We start from the raw sequence: 17,070 nt of genomic DNA on the forward strand, positions 1-17,070 counted from the left end.
GATAGATAAATATTTGTGACATTATTATAATAGGGTTCTAATACTTTAAAGATAGAGTTGAAGATTGGAGTTGCTTTGCCTTTCTGAATTAACTCTGGTACTACTGTCTTCTTTGCTTGTAAATGATCTTCTTCTATGGCAGGCTGTATGTGATCAATGCCATGGGCCGTGGTCACTGATTTCCTCTGCTACAGATTGAACGCTATTGGCCGTGGTCATCAAATCTGACGAAGAGTGAAGCGCATAGCAGTCCATTCTCTTGGCGATCCTACTTAAAATGCCACAGATAAGGTTGAATCTTCCGGATCAGAGGATGCTGCTTCTTAGGATTCTAGCCTATACCACAGAGACCCTAATCTCCCCAGAAATCAGCTGAACTGGTGTCTCGAGAAGTTCCCAACGAAGTCGTGGATTAACCATCTGAGAGATGTATAAACATAGTTGTTGGCTCGTGCTTTCCAGTCACGTATTCACACGAACCCAAGTAGACGCGGGTGTTTGCCAGGCACGTTCGTCTTAATGTGATGAACAAATCTAATTGATTAGATAATCCTATTCACCACGATGAAGATCGGATTATACATCTTAGAGATAGATCAAACATGGATCAAAGAAGAAACAGTAATACTTTTATTAATTCATAGGACTCAGCAAGGCTCCTCCCCTCATTCTAGGAGGTTTAGAAACTCATACTGAAGTAAAATACAAAGTAAAACGTAAATATGATCCAAAAGCTAGATGTTGTTCTTTAAAATCATGTAAAATAACACTTAAATACTAAACAGATGACTAGTAAGGGTAAAACAGTCTATTTAGTGCTAAAATCCACTTCTGGGGCCCACTTGGTGAGTGTTTAGGCTGAGTTTTGATGAGATCCACGTGCTATGAGGTCTCTTGGGTGTGGAACGCCAGCTAGGGGGTTCTCTTTCGGCGTTTGTACATTGGTCTCTGCTTTTTGGGCGCTGGACACCTGGAAGGGGGCAGGTAGCTGGCGTTGGACGCCAGTTTTGGGCCTTCAAATCCGAAGCAAGGTATGGACTATTATATATTGATGGAAAGCTCTGGAAGTCAGCATTCCATGGCCATTGAGAGCGCTCCATTCGAACTTCTGTAGCTCCAGAAAAGCTCTTCTGAATGCAGGTATGTTAGATCCGAACAGCATCTGCAGTGCTTTCTCTGTCTCTAAATCAGACTTTTGCTCCAACTCCTTAATTTCAGCTAGAAAATACCTAAAATTGTACAAAAACACAAAAACTCATAGTTGAATCCAAAAATTTGAATTTAACACTAAAACCTATAAAAACTCAATAAAAACTCAACAAAAATTACTAAAAACTATATGAAAGTGATGTCAAAAAGCATATAAAATATCCGCTCGTCAGTTGCCAATACTTGGCTAACCTCCTCATCATTGATGTATTCTCTTGCCGCGTTCTAGATCTCTTGCATGGTCCAGACGGGCTTGGTAGTAAGGTGTTTTCTGAAGTCTTCGTTTAGTAGTCCATCCGTGAAGCACAGACTGGCTACCGAATCGATCAGGCCGTCGATTTTCAGGCATTCGTCGTTGAATCTATCCAGAAACTTCCTGGTCGGATCCCCAGCCTTCTGGGTGATATCCAATAGATTGATCGGGTGTTTAGCCTTGGCGATGCGTGTGGTGAACTGCGCTAAGAAAATGTGAGTTATATCTGAGAAGGCCGTAATGGACCCCTGCGGAAGCGCGTTGAACAACCGTATCGCGGGGCCTGCTAACGTTATCGGGAAAGCTCGGCACCTCACTGCGTCACCCACACCTTCGAGGTTCATCCTGTCTTCAAAGGCCATCAGGTGTTCCTGGAGGTCTTCGGTCCCGTCATTCCTCAAGTCCGTCGGCTTGTCAAAGTGTTTCGGCAGCCGGACTTTGAAGATGGAGGGGGTGAAAAGGGGTTGCTCCCATGATAATGGGGTCCCGTCTTTTCCTTCCCCCGCTTCTCCAGGTCTCTCCATGACCTTTTTTTCTTTCGGGGGGTGCAGCAGAGAGTCCGAACGTGGGTCTCTGCACGCTCGTTGTCCCTCCTAGGGTTTCTTCCACAATCCTCTGACGTTCAGGTGGGAGATCAGGTGCGAGACAGGCTTGGGCGATTGTCCCTGTTGTGGGAAGGACACTATCGGTCTCTCGTGGCTAGTTCTCGTTCCAAGTTCTGCATCCTATGCCTAAGTTCTTGCATGATTTTCAAGTTCTCATCCCTTGTTCCCCCGAAAGGACGCCTTTCGGGAGATCTGGAGTGCTGGTCTTCTCGTCGGGACAGTGGCCTCGACTGTTCGCGAGAGGCGGCTGCAGAGCTTACCCTGTTTCTCATGCGGGCTCCTCCCTCCTCCCAGAGCTCCTCTGACGGCGGAAACAACTCCATATCCACGCCAGGTCCCCACAGACGACGCCAATGTTCGTCTGTTCGGGCATTCGGTCGGTCGGGTTGAACTGGTATTGGAGCAGAGATTCAAAGGGGTTTGGACCTGGGCGCGAGCTGGGATGCTGGAGGAAGATGCTTGCTTGGATTAGTGGGGTGACGATGTGGTGGGGCCACCTGCACGGACTCCGACACTCTAGTCAGTATCTGTACAAAAGGTGGCTATTAAGGTTAGGATAAGTGAGTACCTCTGGGGAGGGATAGGTCCCTCCCCTTTTATAGTCTGTACTCGGGTGGGTCCTTTGTAGCTAGGCCCACCTTCCTAAAAGCTTTTGCTAGCTGTATAGGTACCACGTGGATGAGGAGATGATGTGCGGGTCACCTCCTAGTTCAGGTCAAGTGACCCGTCGGATCGGCCGTTCATCTCCGAACCTAGATCGCTGGTGGACTAGGCCAGAACAACTTAAAAATTTAATTATTAAATATTTATATTTAAATATTTAAATTATTAATATATTTTATTTTTTATTATTTCAATATACATTTTATCCAATGTACCGATGTGCGTGCATCTTTATTGTTATTTTATTTTGAAGATATAAAATAGACAGATGTAGTGACGCCATCTTTCATGAATAATTTTAATACTCTACATTAAATCAAAATGATCAGGATCTATTTATTTATTTAAATAAATAAATAAATAAATATGTTAATAAATTAATAAATAGTCGTAGAAGCAACGAAGGAATACCAAGTGAAGAAGCTTACGTCTTTCTGCATTATCGCTCCTTTGAATTGGTTCATTTCCCAATCGAAAGGATCACAATCACGATTTCCCCAAACATGGAGAAAGCCATTAACCGACAGAAGGTTCTACTTCACCATCTCAATCCTTCCTCCTTCAACGTCGACTCATCTTCATCTTCATCCATCTTTGTGAGCTTCAATCCCATTCCCTTTCCAATTCTTTTTATTTTTATTTTTATCTCGCGCGTTGTTCCTATCGCCACCTTTTTTTTCGTTTATTCCATTTTTAATAGCGTATGTGAATTTTGGCTATTTTTGCGACACTTGATTTCTCCGATTGATTATTTCTGCAAATTATTTGTAAAAGGTTTTCATTTTGCATCCATGTCTGTTTATTGTAATTTTAATTTGAGTAAAGAGCTAACCGATCTGTAAAGCTCGGAAAAGATGGGAATATTGACCTTAGTTCTTTTGATTTTACCTCCACTCTATTGAAGTATTGATCCAAGGTTGATGCTACTCACTTTAAACAAGCGTTCGGTTTAGAAGATTCTAGCATTTGAGTCTGTTATCTGTGCAGGTTGTAAATCTAGAACAACCTTTTGTTATTTCTGCAATAATTTATTCCCTTGATTGATTACTAGCTATCTTGAAAGAAACCGCGGAAACGCTATGCTTGAAGAAATTAAGATATGGATATGTTAGGATACTACGATACGGGATAATAAATATATATCATGTCATAAAATATATAAACTTGCTATAAAAAAAAATTGCTAATTTAAGTATCTTAATGGGGTATATTATATAAATACTTAAATGTGTTTATTTATTTGTTATTCTAGAACTTTCATACATATGAGAATAATATTTCAGAAAAACCTAAATTAAAATTTATAATATATAAGTAGGAGTATCTAAAATTATCCAGTACCAGTACAGAGTAGACTTTTGAAAGCTTCCATTCAACATAGATTTTTGGATCAGAATTTTCAGAATCGTTTGTTTTTAAAAATTAGCCATATGATACGTTTGCTATATCTGGTTTTCTTGATTTGTTCTTAGCTCAAAAATCTTATAAAATGTTCTTTTTCTATAAGCTTGCTCATGTACTGTGAATTAAACTGATTATGGTATTTTTGTGTTTGTTTGTTGAACATTGGATCAAATAGGCTTCAGTGTGTCTTGCCGGGGACAGTGCTGCTTATCAAAGGACTGGTGTATTTGGGGATGATGTTGTAATTGTGGCGTAAGTTCAACTCTTAGTCAAATTAAACATGTTATTTTAATGAATAGTATTTACGTACGAATATTAAACATCAATGTTGGAGTGAATTCATGGTTTATTGATCCTTCTTTGAATGCGAATATTTACCTATTTGCAGAGCATATAGGACTGCCATATGTAAGGCTAAACGTGGTGGTTTCAAAGACACCCCTGCTGATGATCTACTAGCTCCTGTTTTGAAGGTTTGATATTCAATTTTTATTTTTATTTTATTTTACCTTTTCACTTTAGAAATTTTACATGTTATCCTAAACATGTTGATTATGTACGTTGACTTTGTACCTTGTTCACATTCCAGTCTGTTAAATGTGACCATTTACATGAACATGATTTTGTAAGGCTTTATTGTAGGCTGTAGTAGAGAAAACCAACTTGAACCCGAGTGAAGTTGGTGACATTGTTGTGGGTTCTGTATTGGCACCTGGTGCTCTAAGAGCTACAGAATGCCGAATGGCTGCATTTTATGCTGGTTTCCCTGGTATAGGTCTTTATGTTTTTGAATTTGATAAATGATTGTGGTTTAATATCTTGACATATGACAATTATTTCTCCTATCCAGAAACTGTCCCTGTTAGGACAGTTAATAGGCAATGTTCATCTGGGCTTCAGGCTGTTGCTGATGTAGCTGCATCTATAAGGGCTGGGTTCTATGAAATTGGTGAGGATATATCAAATTATTTTGCACGTCTTATGAGTGCTGTTACCTTTTTGGCACCTTTTGTTCATGACTTACTGGCTTTTCTGTGTAGGTATTGGTGCTGGTTTGGAATCTATGTCAACTAATGCAATGGGATGGGACGGAGATGTCAATCCTAAAGTATTATTTTCCTCTATTCTACCACCATTCTCCAATTTTAGTTTCTGGAAAACCTCTTAAATGGCTACAAGGTGCTGATATATTATACTGTGTTGATAGGTAAAACAGTTTGAGCAAGCCCGAAACTGCCTTCTTCCAATGGGGGTTACCTCTGAGAATGTTGCACAGCGTTTTGGGGTGTCAAGGAAGGAACAGGATCAGGCTGCTGTAAGTTGAATATACCTTTTGGTGCAATATTATGTTCCCTTGCTTTCTCTTCTCTCTTTTTTTTCTTGGGGTTAAAAGAACACTCTTTAACTGAGTTTTGCTAAAAAAAAAAAAAAAAAAACAAAATTTGTAGGTTGAATCTCACAGGCGTGCAGCTGCTGCTACTGCTGCTGGAAGATTTAAAGATGAGATTATACCGGTTTCCACCAAGGTATTTGCTGTTTCAGTGCATGGCTAATCTATGTTTAGAGTTTTAGCCCTAAATGAACTTTTCCCCCCAAAACAGATTGTGGACCCCAAAACTGGTGATGAGACGCCTGTGACCATTTCCGTTGATGATGGAATTCGACCTAATGCCTCAGTGGCTGATCTTGGAAAGCTCAAACCTGTGTTTAAGAAAGATGGATCAACTACTGCTGGTATAATAAGATAATTAAAGTTAATAGTTCATTTTCTTGAATTATATTTGATACTTTCACTGCTTGGTCGCTTGATTTTAGGTAATTCGAGCCAGGTGAGTGATGGTGCTGGGGCTGTTCTACTGATGAAAAGGAGTACTGCAATGCAAAAAGGACTACCCATCCTTGGCGTTTTCAGGTATTCAATCGGTAACATAGAAGTTATGATCCTTCACAAAATTTGTATGCGGATTTCAAATTGGAATGTGCATGTCCATCAATGAATACTGGGCAATAGATTTTCAAATATGATGTACTCCAGAAGTGAAATAACAAAACAAAATAATTAAAAAAAAAAGAAGTGCCTTGTTTTAATCTGAAGAAGATTATTTTCTTGATTGTTATGCAGGTCATTTTCTGCAGTTGGTGTTGATCCTGCTATCATGGGTGTTGGCCCAGCTGCTGCAATTCCAGTTGCTGTAAAGGCTGCAGGTCTAGAGCTTGATGATATTGATCTTTTTGAAATAAATGAGGTACTATAATTGTCACTATGGATCAATGGGCTAAACAATATTGCGCTCTCACTTCTTAGCTCCATTTGTGTATATTCTTAACTTGCATGGTTTGCATTTGTTCAGGCATTTGCTTCCCAGTTCGTATATTGCCGCAACAAGTTGGGACTTGATGCTGAAAAGATCAATGTTAATGGTGGTGCAATGGCCCTTGGACATCCTTTGGGTGCAACAGGTATATACCAAAAGTTCCACCACAATATTCCTAAAGCTGCAACACCATTGCTGATTAATAAAGTCTAACTTGTCATACTCCTTGGCCTGTGATTCTGCTGATTTATAAGAAATTTATCTTTATGTGAACACCATCTTTTGTCATCCTTGTGAAGTTCACAAACCAAAACTCGATTGTTGTTTCTTGTACTTTATGACCTGTAGTACTGGACATTCTTATTATTTTGCAACTTGTTACTTGTTCCAGGTGCGCGATGCACTGCAACGCTGTTGCATGAAATGAAGCGCCGCGGAAAGGACTGTCGGTTTGGAGTCATTTCTATGTGCATAGGTACAGTTCCTTTGAACATGCATGCATGTGTGTACCCATTGTGCCTGAATACTGCATTGCAGGTGATAATGGCTATTTTTATATTTTGAGCAGGAACTGGAATGGGGGCAGCTGCTGTCTTTGAGAGAGGTGATGGTGTTGATGAGCTAAGCAATGCGCGAAAAGTGGCCACCAACAACCTTCTATCGAAGGATGCTCGTTAGAAATTAGTTACTCCATCGTCGTTTGATTTGGTGATCTTTAATTAAAAATAAAGCCTTGTTTTGTGATATTGAAAATGTCATCACTTGAAGAAGGATTTAGTCCTTTATATTCTTAATAGACGTGTTATTTTTATTTTTTAGACTTTACCTGCAAAGTCACTATAGTTTAGAAATATTATTGTATTGAAAGGAAGGGCTCAAGGAATAGAATTTGTAACGAGCATTCGGTGCATGGGACAAAGCTATCACCCATAAGCATAAGTTTTTATTAAATCTTAGTTTAAATCTACATTAATAACTTATATTAAATCTGCACCATTAAATTATCATGGGATATGTATTTGAGTTTCGATTTTGGAGGAAATGGCTTTTAATTTCTTTAGCTCTAAAACAAGAATTTGTAAATACATCCCAGATGTGATACGAATGACCGAACTTAGGTCTGTTTGCAGTCCGCAGAATAGAAGAACTTTCACTAATGTAATAGAACTAAACAAACTTCAAGTACCGTCTCTATTTTGTTTCTTTTTTTTTTTAGTAATGAATGACTTCATAGCTTCACTAATTTATTGAAAAGGAAAATGTGCTATTAATACTCTACTAGAGGGTGTTAACTGCAGGTCGGGTTAAAACAGTTAGTTGATTTTTTTTTTTTTTTTGGCGTCCAACAGTTAGTTGATTTGATATATGCAAGAAATGTTAACAAAATTTTGTGTAGAAATGGTTAAGCATAACAGTTCAACTATACATTCAAGTGTTTTTGACAACCAAGTCTAATAAAATTTGTCTAAACTCAAAATATATCATTTTTCGTCTGTCTCCTCCTCCTCCTCCTTCTTCTTCTTTTGTTATTATCACCAACAACAACATTTTGCTAATATTTTTATTGGTTCTGATTTTTTTTGATGCCATCATTAAATAATTTCGCTTCGTTTTTTAGTTTATTTCGATTCATTTATGAATTAATTGAGGTTCACTTGATGCTGCTGATAAGTATTGACCAAATTTTTTAACAAAGAAGAATGAAATTATTTATTATCACTTTATTCAATTGCCTTAGATTCCACTCTATTCCATTCAATTAGTTCAGATTTGAACAAGTAGTAAAAAAAACTCAATCATCAACAAAAACACAATTCATTTCTGCATTCAAATGAATCTCAATTAAACTAAGAAATGAACCGAAATTATTTAAGGAATAAAAAATTTGGTCAATACTTATCAACAAGATCAAGTGAGCCTCAATTAGCACACAAATGAATCGAAATTAGTTCAGATTTAAACAAATAGTCAAAAAGACTCAATCATTAACAAAAACACATCGAATTCATTTCTGGATTCAAATGAACCTCAATTAAACTAAGAGATGAACCAAAATTACTTAAGGAATACAAAATTTAGTCAATACTTATTTGTAGCATCAAGTGAACCTCAATTAACACACAAATGGTAAGAACAAAAAATAATTAATCGCTTAATTAAAATAATTTAATTGCCCAAAATAGGTTCAAAGATTTAGAATGTTAATTAGAAAATTTAAATATGATATTTGAACTCAATAGATTTTCTGAGTTCGAAAATGTAATTTTCTGCAGAAAATTGCGTAAAAAGGCGTATCGGTAAATTAGCCGGCAGTACCGACTTAAGTCTGTCCGGTGCTGCATGGGAATAATAAAAACGGTAAAAAAACTTAGAGAAATAATTAAAGTTGAAAACCGGGCGCTAATTCTAAAGGTTTGGCCCAATTTTGGGCCAAACAGACAAAAAATGTTAACAGGTTGGATCGGGTCCAAATTGGGCCCAAGCCCAATACATATAAGTTCACTAATGGACCCAATTCAGCCTCATAACACACTTGAACATAACCCTAGCAGCTGCATGGGTTGAGAGAAAAGGGATGAAGAACACTATTCATCTTCTCCTTCTTTCTCTTGTAACTTGAGCTACGACGCTTTGATTCGCGAACGGTTTGCTGCCACGCGAAACTCTCGTCGAGCTCGTTAGTTTTATCTAACCAAAGTGGTAAGATTTTCGAAAATCCTTAACCAGTTTTCATTTCTATGAAATTCAAAATTTTATTTGGTTTTTGAGAGATTTTTGTAATTTTGGGTGTTTAGGTACACTCTAACACTTGGTTGCTATTGGATTTTTTCTCCAAGACTATTGGGTAAGGTAAGAATATCTTAAACCCTTATGAATTTATGATTTCGGTAAAGTCTAGGTATTAATTATGATGAATTAATTGTTTATAGCTTGGAATTTATGATTATTGGAGCTTTTGGATTGTGTATGGTAGCTTGATTGAACTTGGAAACTTGTGGAAGCTTGGTTGGGGTCAAATTTTGATATTTGGTGTATATTGGGAATCGACCAAAGTATGGTTTCGGTTTCCTCTATGTAATATGTAATATTTTTGGACACTTAGACTAGTAGACCTTAGGATAGGATTGGATCGATTGTTGATAATTGTTGAAATGAGGTTGTTGTTCATAAATGGTGTTGATTTTTGAGTTAATGTTGCATGATGTTGAATTATTGATGTTAAGCTATGATTGGTAGTGGGTGACTATTATGATGATGATGGATGGTAAATGATGAATTTATGTATGAGAAATTATTGATGTTTGATGTTGTTGCATATTGTTTGAGAGATTAATAATTGGAATGATGATTAGGTGTGAAAATAATGAAAATGTGAATGGGTAGGTTGTGCAATGAATTGGAAGATATATGAATATAATTTAGATACATTATGACAGGTTTGGATGTAGAGAAATTGGTTTTGAATTGAGAGACTTGGTAAAATTGAGTTTTTAAGGCTTTTGGTAAAAACAGATTTTGGGCCAACTTTGGCGGATCATATCTCGAGCTATAGTTTTTTAAATTGATTGAATTTTGTATCAAATTAAAGATAATTCAAAGAGATTTAAAACGGTATAGATTTCGTAGAAATTAGAATTTTGTAGAAAAAGATATTATCGTTGGAAGTTGGTATCAAAAATCTGAATTCTATGATGTTGCAGAAATTGTGAGTTTTGGTTTGTGTGCACACGCACACTGTTGTGCGCATGCTCCAAGCAGGGGCCATGTTTTTACTTGTGCATACGCACACACTGGTGTGTACGCACATACAGGGATATGCCTACTATTGAGAGCATTCGCACACTCTGGTGCGCACGCACACACTGCGAAATTTACAAGTTGTGCGTACGCACAACATCATGTGTACGCACAAGTTGGAAAAACTCCTCTGGGCGTGCGTATGCATACCCTTATGCGTACACACACTGCTCTGTTTTTCAGTGAAAACCATTTTTAGTCGTTTTACCTTTCTCGACAAGCTTATAAACTTCCGTAACGCTTATCTAGGATGTTTTAACTTATTTTTAGGCTTTGAAATATAGAGAATACCCTAAGTAAGTTTAATTAGATATTTTCTGGTAAAAAATTTAGAAGACGGAGACTTAGGTTTCTGAATTTTGTAATTAGACCGTTGAAGTACTATGTGATGATAAGTATGATGAGCTACAAAAATTAAGAAAATTGGAAATGTTTGTGACGAGTCCCAGACTCGAAGATAAATGAGAAAGATTAAATACTTAAAGTGATCACTGATGGAATATATAATGATTTATACTGATGTTGTTGAGACGCTATGCACCTGGCAGGGACGGTAGGTTAATTACGCCTATTAAGGTCGCAACGGCGGCATAATGGCGGTGGTTAGTCCCGCTTACATTGAGATGTGGGGTCTGTGGCTAAGTATCCCGCTCGCATCCTTTCGAAATCACAAGAGTGTGCGTGGGTACTATATCCCTGGACCGTGTGCCGGACATGATATCCCTGGGGGTACCCATTTTATTCGTGACCAAAAGGCGACATTTCCATGGAAATGTGTTGGGTTGGCAATTGAACCGATAATGTAATATCACATGTAATAGGGTAGGCATTCATCATGTACATCTTCATTATGGTTGCTTGCTTCGTTTACTTGCATAATATGCCTAATTGTATAACATGCTTAAGTGCTTCTTGATTTACTTGCTATACTTGATAATTATTTGTGCTTTACTTGTATGAATTACTTGTGTTTTTTACTGGGATTGAGGAGGTTCAGTAGGCGGTGGCGATGGAATTGCATGGCGGTTAGGCTGGCGAAGGCTATGGGATAACAGTGTAATGTTAGATTAGAAATCCCCTAAGATAGTTTACCTGTTTAAGGATTTATTTATTTGTTTTATTAGCTTGAATACTATGCTTGATGTGAAGTTCTAGGATTGCCTCTGGTATCCCGAAATCTTATATCTTACATTACTGGGTACTGTTACTATACTAAGAACCTCCGATTCTCATACCATATTCTGTTATTATTTTCAGACGCAGGTCATAACCCACCTTGGTGAGTTACGTGATGGTGATAAAGCGAGGATCCTTATCCCTTTTTGAAGTCATTTTGGTTATTTTGTTTAGTACTCTCACTTTGTAATTTATATTTGCCTTAGAGGCATACTTTGAGAGAGATATGTTGTATACTGTTTTAACTTTCAAAACTCTATATGTCTGTATATAACTAGTCGGCCTAAACTCTGCGAGCTGAGGCTAGTATCTTATGATTATTATACTCTTATATCTACATACGCCTTATTATCTTGTATCTATATCTTGTACCCTTATGCCTTTAGCTTCATGTGAACGTTTTGCGCTTTTGAAACTCTGCATTTGAGCCTATTTCTTCATCGGACTTCTAGAATTACTATTTCTTTATATATATATATTATTGTATGAGCTTTAGAATTGTCGTGACCTTTAATTATCCTTTGCTTTACGACATGAGGTAAGGTTTAAGGTAATTAGGGTGTTACACAAATAAACCAAAATAAATTAATAGACCGAAATTATTTAATGATGGAAATAGAAAAAATCAGAACTAATAAAGATATTTGTAAAATATTGGTGTTATTGGTGATGATGTTAACGAAAAAAAAAAAAAGAAAAAGAAAAGAAGAAAGAGGGGGAGGAGGAGAAGGAGAAGGAGAAGGAGGCATGTAATTTGAAAAGTTGTTATAATAACTTAGTTAAATTTGGTTAAGTATTTTGCTTGAATGTAGAGTTTTATTGTAAGTATAAATAGTAAGTTAGAACAACAAACATTATTGTATTATTTTTAAAGTGCTAAGTAACAAATCCATAAGTTGTAATATATTTTTGTATCTTTCTTTTAATATTTAATGTATTTTTGAAATTTTTTTTGTATTATACTTGTTCTGAGGGTTATCTGAAACTGGGTTGCTTTTGCGTCTGAACGCGAGGCCCAAGCTCTTTTAAGGGCAGTATCTGACTTCTATTGGTGCCAGATACCGTCATCCGAGTTCATCGTGAGGAGGTGAGGGGTGGTACCTGCAAGGGACTCCGATGCTTAAGTTATCAAGAGTTTAAACAGGTTTTTAGTAGATTGGGTCATGAATATACCTAAGGGTGTCAGTATATTTATAGTAGAGTAGATAACCACCTTTTATAGTAATTCCACCTTTGATGATGGATGGTCGTTCCCCTTTCCTAAGAAAGTTGTTGAGATCTCCTTTCTAGATAAGTAGGATTTTGGGGAGTTAGTTACTTATTTAAATAGATAAGATTGAAGTCCTGTCGCCGCGCCCAACCTCTATCAAAGTCGGATAGGTGTAGGCAAGATGGGATCTTCTTGATGGACCTTTATTTATTTGGATCTGACTTTATCTTTGGGTCAGAATATGAACAATACTATTATATATTTATAAATTTTATCAATAATAAACAAGGAAGGATTACTCAGAGAAAGAAATCCTAAAATAATTTGAAAACGTAAAAATAAAAGTGATGATAGATCTTATAGGTCTTTGTATTTAAATAATTTTATCAATTCAAATCAGGATACAGAAATTTAATTTGTGTATTTAGTTGTATTTTCATGGTCATAAATACAGAAACAAAATTTACAATATTTTGTGGGTATGCCAGTGAAAATGTGAGAAATTTTGAGTCCCTATTTTAGAATTTGGATCCTCGAAATTTTAAATTTGTACTTTAGAGGATAAAATGTGATCTTTTACCCTTAAATGATTTTTCTCTCATATTTATTCTTGATCCTACCTATAAAATAAATGATGAGAGATCACAATTTATTTTTAAAGTGAAATTCAAACTTTAGAGAATCCAAATCGTCATTTTTAATAGCAGTCCGCAGAATAGAAGAACTTTCACTAATGTAATAGAACTAAACAAACTTCAAGTACCGTCTCTATTTTGTTTCTTTTTTTTTTTAGTAATGAATGACTTCATAGCTTCACTAATTTATTGAAAAGGAAAATGTGCTATTAATACTCTACTAGAGGGTGTTAACTGCAGGTCGGGTTAAAACAGTTAGTTGATTTTTTTTTTTTTTGGCGTCCAACAGTTAGTTGATTTGATATATGCAAGAAATGTTAACAAAATTTTGTGTAGAAATGGTTAAGCATAACAGTTCAACTATACATTCAAGTGTTTTTGACAACCAAGTCTAATAAAATTTGTCTAAACTCAAAATATATCATTTTTCGTCTGTCTCCTCCTCCTCCTCCTTCTTCTTCTTTTGTTATTATCACCAACAACAACATTTTGCTAATATTTTTATTGGTTCTGATTTTTTTTGATGCCATCATTAAATAATTTCGCTTCGTTTTTTAGTTTATTTCGATTCATTTATGAATTAATTGAGGTTCACTTGATGCTGCTGATAAGTATTGACCAAATTTTTTAACAAAGAAGAATGAAATTATTTATTATCACTTTATTCAATTGCCTTAGATTCCACTCTATTCCATTCAATTAGTTCAGATTTGAACAAGTAGTAAAAAAAACTCAATCATCAACAAAAACACAATTCATTTCTGCATTCAAATGAATCTCAATTAAACTAAGAAATGAACCGAAATTATTTAAGGAATAAAAAATTTGGTCAATACTTATCAACAAGATCAAGTGAGCCTCAATTAGCACACAAATGAATCGAAATTAGTTCAGATTTAAACAAATAGTCAAAAAGACTCAATCATTAACAAAAACACATCGAATTCATTTCTGGATTCAAATGAACCTCAATTAAACTAAGAGATGAACCAAAATTACTTAAGGAATACAAAATTTAGTCAATACTTATTTGTAGCATCAAGTGAACCTCAATTAACACACAAATGGTAAGAACAAAAAATAATTAATCGCTTAATTAAAATAATTTAATTGCCCAAAATAGGTTCAAAGATTTAGAATGTTAATTAGAAAATTTAAATATGATATTTGAACTCAATAGATTTTCTGAGTTCGAAAATGTAATTTTCTGCAGAAAATTGCGTAAAAAGGCGTATCGGTAAATTAGCCGGCAGTACCGACTTAAGTCTGTCCGGTGCTGCATGGGAATAATAAAAACGGTAAAAAAACTTAGAGAAATAATTAAAGTTGAAAACCGGGCGCTAATTCTAAAGGTTTGGCCCAATTTTGGGCCAAACAGACAAAAAATGTTAACAGGTTGGATCGGGTCCAAATTGGGCCCAAGCCCAATACATATAAGTTCACTAATGGACCCAATTCAGCCTCATAACACACTTGAACATAACCCTAGCAGCTGCATGGGTTGAGAGAAAAGGGATGAAGAACACTATTCATCTTCTCCTTCTTTCTCTTGTAACTTGAGCTACGACGCTTTGATTCGCGAACGGTTTGCTGCCACGCGAAACTCTCGTCGAGCTCGTTAGTTTTATCTAACCAAAGTGGTAAGATTTTCGAAAATCCTTAACCAGTTTTCATTTCTATGAAATTCAAAATTTTATTTGGTTTTTGAGAGATTTTTGTAATTTTGGGTGTTTAGGTACACTCTAACACTTGGTTGCTATTGGATTTTTTCTCCAAGACTATTGGGTAAGGTAAGAATATCTTAAACCCTTATGAATTTATGATTTCGGTAAAGTCTAGGTATTAATTATGATGAATTAATTGTTTATAGCTTGGAATTTATGATTATTGGAGCTTTTGGATTGTGTATGGTAGCTTGATTGAACTTGGAAACTTGTGGAAGCTTGGTTGGGGTCAAATTTTGATATTTGGTGTATATTGGGAATCGACCAAAGTATGGTTTCGGTTTCCTCTATGTAATATGTAATATTTTTGGACACTTAGACTAGTAGACCTTAGGATAGGATTGGATCGATTGTTGATAATTGTTGAAATGAGGTTGTTGTTCATAAATGGTGTTGATTTTTGAGTTAATGTTGCATGATGTTGAATTATTGATGTTAAGCTATGATTGGTAGTGGGTGACTATTATGATGATGATGGATGGTAAATGATGAATTTATGTATGAGAAATTATTGATGTTTGATGTTGTTGCATATTGTTTGAGAGATTAATAATTGGAATGATGATTAGGTGTGAAAATAATGAAAATGTGAATGGGTAGGTTGTGCAATGAATTGGAAGATATATGAATATAATTTAGATACATTATGACAGGTTTGGATGTAGAGAAATTGGTTTTGAATTGAGAGACTTGGTAAAATTGAGTTTTTAAGGCTTTTGGTAAAAACAGATTTTGGGCCAACTTTGGCGGATCATATCTCGAGCTATAGTTTTTTAAATTGATTGAATTTTGTATCAAATTAAAGATAATTCAAAGAGATTTAAAACGGTATAGATTTCGTAGAAATTAGAATTTTGTAGAAAAAGATATTATCGTTGGAAGTTGGTATCAAAAATCTGAATTCTATGATGTTGCAGAAATTGTGAGTTTTGGTTTGTGTGCACACGCACACTGTTGTGCGCATGCTCCAAGCAGGGGCCATGTTTTTACTTGTGCATACGCACACACTGGTGTGTACGCACATACAGGGATATGCCTACTATTGAGAGCATTCGCACACTCTGGTGCGCACGCACACACTGCGAAATTTACAAGTTGTGCGTACGCACAACATCATGTGTACGCACAAGTTGGAAAAACTCCTCTGGGCGTGCGTATGCATACCCTTATGCGTACACACACTGCTCTGTTTTTCAGTGAAAACCATTTTTAGTCGTTTTACCTTTCTCGACAAGCTTATAAACTTCCGTAACGCTTATCTAGGATGTTTTAACTTATTTTTAGGCTTTGAAATATAGAGAATACCCTAAGTAAGTTTAATTAGATATTTTCTGGTAAAAAATTTAGAAGACGGAGACTTAGGTTTCTGAATTTTGTAATTAGACCGTTGAAGTACTATGTGATGATAAGTATGATGAGCTACAAAAATTAAGAAAATTGGAAATGTTTGTGACGAGTCCCAGACTCGAAGATAAATGAGAAAGATTAAATACTTAAAGTGATCACTGATGGAATATATAATGATTTATACTGATGTTGTTGAGACGCTATGCACCTGGCAGGGACGGTAGGTTAATTACGCCTATTAAGGTCGCAACGGCGGCATAATGGCGGTGGTTAGTCCCGCTTACATTGAGATGTGGGGTCTGTGGCTAAGTATCCCGCTCGCATCCTTTCGAAATCACAAGAGTGTGCGTGGGTACTATATCCCTGGACCGTGTGCCGGACATGATATCCCTGGGGTACCCATTTTATTCGTGACCAAAAGGCGACATTTCCATGGAAATGTGTTGGGTTGGCAATTGAACCGATAATGTAATATCACATGTAATAGGGTAGGCATTCATCATGTACATCTTCATTATGGTTGCTTGCTTCGTTTACTTGCATAATATGCCTAATTGTATAACATGCTTAAGTGCTTCTTGATTTACTTGCTATACTTGATAATTATTTGTGCTTTACTTGTATGAATTACTTGTGTTTTTTACTGGGATTGAGGAGGTTCAGTAGGCGGTGGCGATGGAATTGCATGGCGGTTAGGCTGGCGAAGGCTATGGGATAACAGTGTAATGTTA

The 17,070-nt window shown here is 36.2% G+C and overlaps 2 protein-coding genes across 2 annotated transcripts; one reads left to right on the forward strand and one right to left on the reverse strand.

Annotated features, from left to right (window-relative positions):
• Window positions 1–1,434: 1,434 nt before the first annotated feature.
• Window positions 1,435–1,986, reverse strand: LOC140176742 (uncharacterized). Its single transcript, XM_072208287.1, has one exon. It carries the CDS (start codon window positions 1,984–1,986, stop codon window positions 1,435–1,437), a length of 552 nt encoding a protein of 183 aa, XP_072064388.1.
• A 971-nt stretch (window positions 1,987–2,957) lies between these two features.
• LOC112727452 (3-ketoacyl-CoA thiolase 2, peroxisomal) lies at window positions 2,958–7,416 on the forward strand. Its single transcript, XM_025777189.3, has 14 exons — window positions 2,958–3,326; window positions 4,310–4,386; window positions 4,523–4,607; window positions 4,777–4,903; window positions 4,985–5,083; window positions 5,175–5,242; window positions 5,342–5,449; window positions 5,583–5,660; window positions 5,736–5,868; window positions 5,950–6,046; window positions 6,257–6,380; window positions 6,486–6,594; window positions 6,841–6,924; window positions 7,018–7,416. The coding sequence occupies exons 1-14, from the start codon at window positions 3,234–3,236 to the stop codon at window positions 7,125–7,127; spliced, it is 1,392 nt and encodes a 463-aa protein (XP_025632974.1). The 5' UTR covers window positions 2,958–3,233; the 3' UTR covers window positions 7,128–7,416.
• Window positions 7,417–17,070: the final 9,654 nt, after the last annotated feature.

This window comes from Arachis hypogaea, chromosome 12, assembly GCF_003086295.3.
Source record: "Arachis hypogaea cultivar Tifrunner chromosome 12, arahy.Tifrunner.gnm2.J5K5, whole genome shotgun sequence".
In the NCBI taxonomy this organism is placed as follows: Eukaryota; Viridiplantae; Streptophyta; class Magnoliopsida; order Fabales; family Fabaceae; genus Arachis; species Arachis hypogaea.